We start from the raw sequence: 8,184 nt of genomic DNA on the forward strand, positions 1-8,184 counted from the left end.
GGAGTTGCTTTGTTCGACGGATGATGTCAGGAAAGCAATGAATGTCAATCTATCAAACTGTTGAATTATCAAACTGTCAATCTGTCAAGCTCTCAAAAAGGTATTAGACTATGACAAACAAACTCACACTTTTTCGTGTTTGACAGTTTGCCAAGCTCGCAAACTTGTTTGCGACCAACTGGCAAACAAAGCAAAATGAAGCAGGATGAGGTTTCAGCAAACAAATGCAGGCACATAAACAAAGCAGGCAAACTGTCAAAAAGTACGAGTTTTCTAATACCTCCTTCAATCTGTTAAACTGTCATCTGTCAACATAATTTAAATCATGACCCAAATTCAAGTATGAAAATTTATTCAAAGATTTCTGTACACAACAGTCTTAATCCACTGAAAGTAGCTACTGATCCTGGTAAATACGCCGATGCCGTCCAGCTCACAGCCGGTTCCCCGGTTGAATACACCCACCAAGTACGACACCTGCAGCTCGTACAATCCTCTCGCAAAGTAGTTGTAGATCCCAATCCCTTGATCTTCGCAGATCATCCTGCTCGAACTCCGCGAAGACCCGTCGTACATAACGCACAACTCGAGGTGGGACATTCTTGCGACTAGCTCGGCATCGCACGCCTTCCGGTACAGCGGATACGTCGAGATGTCCACCGTGACGTTGGTGGAGTTCCGTCCGGCGATCTCCAGCAGGAACGGTACATGAGACTCGTTGTGCCACAGACAGGCCGGGATCACCTCCCGGTTGATGGAGACTGGGGTGGCGAGTTTGAGTACGGCAATGTTGCCACTGTCGTGGAGGGCGTCATACTTTGGATGTGGGAAGGCATCCACAATGGGTGATTGTTGAACCTCTTTGCGACCAATTCGGAACAGTGTTGCCGAAGTCGATGGGAATCTGAAAGAGATCGATGATCTTCGATGCTTTTAGCAAGAGTTACTCTTTTTTACCTTTCGAAGCAACTAGCAGAAGTGATCAGAAATCTTTTCGAAATCAGTGTAGCGTAACAGTTGTGATTTGAAGAGTTTGAAACAACTACTCCCTGTAACAGATCGTATTAGTATAACAAGTTTTTCAAATTCAATGCAAGACATTACCGCCGCTGTCGGACTACCTCCGCGAAGTTTGTACGGCGATCGATTCGCTCTCAAGTCGTCGTACAAGTTGGGACAGTTTACAATTTCTTCCACTACGTCCCGCAGATCATCACCGGAGTCCGCTCCAACGGCATCCTCCGTTGAGCAGCAAACGAGTGAAACGTCTTTCTCGAATCCACATGAAGCTTGCAGAAGATCCATCTTGTTGTGCCGAGCGCGATCAACCATTCCCGGGCATTCCTGCAGGGTTAAGCAAACTCCACTTTGGCCGGATTTGGAAGAGCATTCGTCTCCGTAGTACACGGTGGAGTCATTGTACGTCACTGGAATTGAGGTTATGTTTGATCATGAAAGATCCCAAGATCGAAGATCTTACCCTGCCCTTTAAACATGACGCTATCGATCCAGTTTATGTACGGTGCAATTTTGGTGAACGTCGCCGGTGTATTGAAGCCGCAGTTCTCACCCTTACTTGCGATCGCAAAGACGTAATCAAAGATATTGCTGTTCAACACCCAAATCTCCCGAGACATCGCCGATCCTCTGTTCAGCTCGCATGTTCTCGGCACGATTGTCACGGAATCCCCTACACAAATCTGGTTCGCCGTTAAGTTCAACGGACAACCATCTGTCAAAGGTTTCGATATCACGTAAAGTTCAGTCAACCTTCTATCACTCAGCAGCGATTCATCCGCGCGAACCTCGGTAGATCTTCGCGGACCATGACCACTCGTCTGAAACTCTTGCAGCTTGAACGAATCCCGCGGCCACAGGCAAGCCGGCTTGAAACTCTTTTCGAAGCTGAATTCGTTGATGTCCAACTGCAGCAGAGCCAAATCGTTCCTTAGCGGAACCTCGCTGAACTCCGGGTGGAGATGAACTCGCGCTACGTAGGCTTCGTCCAGATAGTGGCTGTCCTCGACGACGCGAAATTCCCCAACTTTGGCGGGTGTCAACTTGGTGACCTCATTCGCTCGAACAATGATCGAGTGGCTGTGAAGGTATAACAGTTATCAAATCATCAATCGTTCAAAAGATCAAGCGATCCTTACTTCCTGTACTCCTCGAGACAGCTGGCCGCCGTCAGGACGTACTGCCGGTGCAGCAGCGTGCCGTAGCACGCGTACGTGATGACGGACTCGCGGGTCGGATCTTCGGTGTAAAAGCCGATCGATACGCGGTAGCCGTTGGCCATGGTTGGGGCGAAGTGGGCATTCTGGAGCTGGATCGACTGGTAGCTCTCGGCACGATGGGCGGTTACGCGATCGTCGTACTGTCGGTACTGGGCGTACCGGAGGGCGCAATCTGCAAACAATTTTGAATAAAGTTGTTTTATTAAACAATAACTAAAAAAATTTTAAATCGAATCTCAAAAGTTCTTTAAATTCTTTAAATTCTTTAAATTTTTTAAATTCTTTAAATTCTTTAAATTCTTTAATTTCTTTAAATTCTTTAAATTCTTTAAATTCTTTAAATTCTTTAAATTCTTTAAATTCTTTAAATTCTTTTAATTCTTTAAATTCTTTAAATTCTTTAAATTCTTTAAATTCTTTAAATTCTTTAAATTCTTTAAATTCTTTAAATTCTTTAAATTCTTTAAATTCTTTAAATTCTTTAAATTCTTTAAATTCTTTAAATTCTTTAAATTCTTTAAATTCTTTAAATTCTTTAAATTCTTTAAATTCTTTAAATTCTTTAAATTCTTTAAATTCTTTAAATTCTTTAATTTTTTTAAATTCTTTAAATTCTTTAAATTCTTTAAATTCTTTAAATTCTTTAAATTCTTTAAATTCTTTAAATTCTTTAAATTCTTTAAATTCTTTAAATTCTTTAAATTCTTTAAATTCTTTAAATTCTTTAAATTCTTTAAATTCTTTAAATTCTTTAAATTCTTTAAATTCTTTAAATGCTTTAAATTCTTTAAATTCTTTAAATTCTTTAAATTCTTTAAATTCTTTAAATTCTTTAAATTCTTTAAATTCTTTAAATTCTTTAAATTCTTTAAATTCTTTAAATTCTTTAAATTCTTTAAATTCTTTAAATTCTTTAAATTCTTTAAATGCTTTAAATTCTTTAAATTCTTTAAATTCTTTAAATTCTTTAAATTCTTTAAATTCTTTAAATTCTTTAAATTCTTTAAATTCTTTAAATTCTTTAAATTCTTTAAATTCTTTAAATTCTTTAAATTCTTTAAATTCTTTAAATTCTTTAAATTCTTTAAATTCTTTAAATTCTTTAAATTCTTTAAATTCTTTAAATTCTTTAAATTCTTTAAATTCTTTAAATTCTTTAAATTCTTTAAATTCTTTAAATTCTTTAAATTCTTTAAATTCTTTAAATTCTTTAAATTCTTTAAATTCTTTAAATTCTTTAAATTCTTTAAATTCTTTAAATTCTTTAAATTCTTTAAATTCTTTAAATTCTTTAAATTCTTTAAATTCTTTAAATTCTTTAAATTCTTTAAATTCTTTAAATTCTTTAAATTCTTTAAATTCTTTAAATTCTTTAAATTCTCTAAATTCTTTAAATTCTTTAAATTCTTTAAATTCTTTAAATTCTTTAAATTCTTTAAATTCTTTAAATTCTTTAAATTCTTTAAATTCTTTAAATTCTTTAAATTCTTTAAATTCTTTAAATTCTTTAAATTCTTTAAATTCTTTAAATTCTTTAAATTCTTTAAATTCTTTAAATTCTTTAAATTCTTTAAATTCTTTAAATTCTTTAAATTCTTTAAATTCTTTAAATTCTTTAAATTCTTTAAATTCTTTAAATTCTTTAAATTCTTTAAATTCTTTAAATTCTTTAAATTCTTTAAATTCTTTAAATTCTTTAAATTCTTTAAATTCTTTAAATTCTTTAAATTCTTTAAATTCTTTAAATTCTTTAAATTCTTTAAATTCTTTAAATTCTTTAAATTCTTTAAATTCTTTAAATTCTTTAAATTCTTTAAATTCTTTAAATTCTTTAAATTCTTTAAATTCTTTAAATTCTTTAAATTCTTTAAATTCTTTAAGTTCTTTAAATTCTTTGAATTCTTTAAATTCTTTAAATTCTTTAAACTCTTTAAATTCTTTAAATTCTTTAAATTCTTTAAATTCTTTAAATTCTTTAAATTCTTTAAATTCTTTAAATTCTTTAAATTCTTTAAATTCTTTAAATTCTTTAAATTCTTTAAATTCTTTAAATTCTTTAAATTCTTTAAATTCTTTAAATTCTTTAAATTCTTTAAATTCTTTAAATTCTTTAAATTCTTTAAATTCTTTAAATTCTTTAAATTCTTTAAATTCTTTAAATTCTTTAAATTCTTTAAATTCTTTAAATTCTTTAAATTCTTTAAATTTTTTAAATTCTTTAAATTCTTTTTTTTTAATTTTTTTTTAATTTCACATTAGTTTGAGTTGTTGGAATTACCATTTAGAATTAATAAAACTATTTGTTTACATTTTGTGTGATTAGGGGACAAACAGGTATTCGCTTCCTGATACAGCATATGACGTATTGATCACAGGGTAATTTTTTTTTTGTTTTTATTAAGGACCTTTTTACTATGAGTCTTTCGGGTCCTGATCACAGGGTAAACTAAATCTCACTTTTTTCAGAAATGTTTTGTTTAATTTTCTTCTAAATGAAATTCATAACTCCAACACCTCAAACTAACGTGAAAATTCCCGTGCCATCTTGTTGGACTACAGGGCAAAAGTTAACGTTAAAAAATGTTTGTTTTAGAAAAATCGTAAAACTATGAGAAAAACTGCTATTGGCCAAAAAGTTAATTCCACAGGCTTATTATAAGCCTTATTATAAGTTAGGGAATCCCTAACTTTTGACCTATTGGAGTATGGAAGTTGGAGACTGTTTCAAAAAGTTATTATGGTTTTAAAAAACGTTACTTAATCCACCTTAAGGTGGTTGGTGCCTTCCTCGCATTCATGTTGTATTTACAAATTAATTTAAGAGTTTTTTTTCATTTATTTTTTTATAAATATTGATTTTACTTGAACAGCATTTTTCAATTCTTTTTTTTTACCAACTCTCCAAAATAAAGGAGAAAAGTCTCATGAGTTATATATTTCAGTAAAAAGTTCGTGTAAATCTTTGTCGAGATAAAATGGTGCAGCAACATAATTAATACAGATTTTTTCCAGAAGAGACGCAGACACTGCATGAGCAATGTGGCAACCGTGCGATACGCATGCAAGGGGGTGTGGCTGCCAATCTCCCACGTGGTCAGATCGAAATCCCTACGCATGCTGCGCGACTCTCGCGCGTAAGCAAAAAGACCCGGCCTTTGAGGTTATGCAAAAATCACCCTTTTTTGTAGCTACAAAAAAACTTTTTCTTGGCATCACTTTAAAAGTACTTCACTAAACAGAATAAAATTTAATAGGGTCGTAGGGGACCCCAAAACGAACAGAATAAGGCGAATCCGGCCAAAATCGGTTCAGCCAGTTCTGAGATAATCGTGTGGAAAAAAATCATGTCTACACACATCCCCACAGACATTTGTTCAGAATTTGATTCTGCGTCGATAGGTATACGTGAAGGTATATCTAGGAGTCGTATTTAAGAAGTTCATTTTTCGAGTGATTTTATAGCCTTGCCTCAGTGAGGTGAGGAAGGCAAAAATCAATTTTTAACAGTAATTAGCAAAATCTATGAGAAAAAGTTAAACCAATCCTGGATGTATATAGCACATTTTGAAGTGATTCAAAAGACCTTTCGAATGCATCTAGGAGAGTTGGAATTGATGAAGTTTTACGAAAATGCGAGTAATTTTAAGATTTTTTATGTTTTTTGGACCTCAAACTTCAATGCCCGTTTTGCCCCACTTCTCTTTGTCGTAGAGGGCTCATATTTGGCATGAGTTCATCTCATGTGTAGACAAACAAACACTGAACGTTACATCCAAATCGGAGCACCTCGATACGGCCTGTTTTTCATTGGTGAAAAACTCGCTCCTGAACTATTTTTTTTTAAATTTCATATTATTCTTTAATCTTTTTGGACATTTTTATCATAATGTTTGAAATTTTATAAATTTTGGGCCAACAAAATTGAACTATCATTTTTTCGATCGAAATCACTTCGCCATCATAGATAAATATTTAAGCTAACTAAAGAACCTTTCTACTTACCAATCCCATCAACTGAAGTTCCCGTTTCCTCCTGAATCCAGTGCGCGATCGACGCCACCTCCAGCATCACTCCATCTCCACCGTGACCCAGCGCCACCACAAACGGGTGCTGCCGATAGTTCGACACGGCCTGAATCTGCACCAGCCCGGCGGTGGAATTCCGCTTGACGTCACCGTAACACCGCTCCCGTCCCGCTAGTGGACACTTGGTACGTTGAACCCGCAAGCCTCCCGTCAGCGTATCTGAAATATGCGCGCGGAGAGTTATTTCGTTTTACGTCACAAATCGCCGATCGCAAACAAGTTCTAGGGCAGGTATGTAAAGCGTGAAGATCTCGGACTGGGAATTACCACGGCTGATGCGCTGCAGATTGGGAAACCCGGCCACGGTTGACGCGTCACCACTCCAAAAGCAGGCCGGCGTCACCTGGTTGTCGATGCTGCAAAAGATCAAACGATCGTAAATGGCGCCATATGGAAAATAACCAGAGCGCGCGGTGTTGATCGTCACCTTAATCTAGTTTTCAGCTGCAGCAAAGCCACATCCGCGGTCAGATGATACCGCGTCGATTGGACGCCCCGTCGCGGTAGGCTGGCGTTGTGGAAGCTGATCGTCTGCGGTTGCTGCGATGCACACCGTTTCGTGGTCAGAATGTAGCCGGGATCTACGATCGCTCCAAGGCATGCTTCACCGCCATCGTCGCCTTCTGCGATCGCAGTGTCAAGCTTGACGACATGGGCGAACGTATTGTCCTGATAGCGCTCGCTGAAGATCGAACTGGCCAAGGTCTGCTTCGCGAACGGGTAGTACGTGAAGGGGCAGTCTGTTGAAAGGGTTCTCGTTTTAATGGGAAAGTTCTTGCCAGATAACCAGATAAACTACCTTTCACACTTTGTTCATCGTTGGGCATCAGAGGGTTGAGGGACAGCAGCGACTCCACCGTTTCGGGCATAAGTTCTGCAATTATTTTAAAACCATTAAACCGAACCAACAAATCACCAATCAATCAAGAGATCACCTCCATTAACGAAACCACAATCAACCGTACAGAACAGTAGCAACAACAGGTTCAACAGCATTTCGCCGGTCCTTGAAATTCACAGGTTGTTCTTCAAAGAACTCAAAGCGATCTACACTCCACGAGGCGCAAAATGATACTGCGACTGTGGTACAGCTGAGAGGCGCGACACGCTGGCTACAGAGATTGAGTCAACTTCAGCTGTAAAGAGTGAGTTGAGGCCGTAGTAAACAAAACAGTGATAGTGATTAACGATGGTGTTTAATGAAATTGAGCTGTTTGATTACATAAAATGATAACACACGTGGAAGTAGGGAAATCCCAAGAAATCAATCGAGTTTCATTGCATCACAGTTACACAGAAATATTTTATAATATTTTTGGCGCTGAAACAAAACATATTTAAACAAATAATAAAAATTAAAATAAAACATTCAAATAGTGGTCACCAAACTACGGCCCTCGGGCTACATGTGGCCTGCCGAGCTCTTCTGTGCTGCCCACGCTATAATATATAGCGGAATTAAAAGGACCGCCATTTTGGTGTAAAATTTCAAAATCACTGTAGTGTAGTTTACTGCCCATGTTCGCATAAATGTCCCATATGCATTTTTGTCGATTTTGACTTAGATATTGGAAAAGCTTCGTTTGTTGTGTTCCTTTAAGCTAAACTAATAATATTTACCACTTTGTTCCAGAAATTCAGTAATCAACGACAAATTTGTTTGTCCCATCTGAAAAATGTTCAAATATGAGTTCCATCCAGCCCGGGAGCATGTTGACAGCTCCCATACAAACTGAGCGTACCCTGTTTTGTGGGCCCAGCGGCCTTCGATATTATCTAGCCAAACTTTTGAAAATGGCTAATAATTTAAATAAATATAGTTTTTGCCTTGTTTTGGTTTCAAACGACAAAATAAGCATTC

At 35.8% G+C, this 8,184-nt stretch overlaps 1 protein-coding gene across 1 annotated transcript; it reads right to left on the reverse strand.

Moving 5' to 3' along the window:
• Nucleotides 1–335: 335 nt before the first annotated feature.
• Nucleotides 336–7,411, reverse strand: LOC120426744 (uncharacterized). Its single transcript, XM_039591521.2, has 10 exons — nt 7,259–7,411; nt 7,123–7,197; nt 6,751–7,063; nt 6,591–6,679; nt 6,240–6,482; nt 2,157–2,409; nt 1,481–2,097; nt 1,105–1,427; nt 958–1,049; nt 336–904 (listed from the first exon to the last, which is right to left on the reverse strand). The coding sequence occupies exons 1-10, from the start codon at nt 7,317–7,319 to the stop codon at nt 355–357; spliced, it is 2,616 nt and encodes an 871-aa protein (XP_039447455.1). The 5' UTR covers nt 7,320–7,411; the 3' UTR covers nt 336–354.
• Nucleotides 7,412–8,184: the final 773 nt, after the last annotated feature.

Source organism: Culex pipiens, chromosome 1, assembly GCF_016801865.2.
Source record: "Culex pipiens pallens isolate TS chromosome 1, TS_CPP_V2, whole genome shotgun sequence".
In the NCBI taxonomy this organism is placed as follows: domain Eukaryota; kingdom Metazoa; phylum Arthropoda; class Insecta; order Diptera; family Culicidae; genus Culex; species Culex pipiens.

Bases quoted from the DNA above. Each gene is read 5' to 3' on its own strand.
- LOC120426744 (XM_039591521.2), bottom strand. From the start codon at position 7,319: ATGCTGTTGAACCTGTTGTTGCTACTGTTCTGTACGGTTGATTGTGGT. The intron at 7,064-7,122 runs GTAGTTTATCTG...CCCTTTCAACAG, and splicing joins CGATGAACAAAGTGTGAAAG to ACTGCCCCTTCACGTACTAC. The intron at 1,428-1,480 runs GTAAGATCTTCG...CCTCAATTCCAG, and splicing joins CGTCATGTTTAAAGGGCAGG to TGACGTACAATGACTCCACC.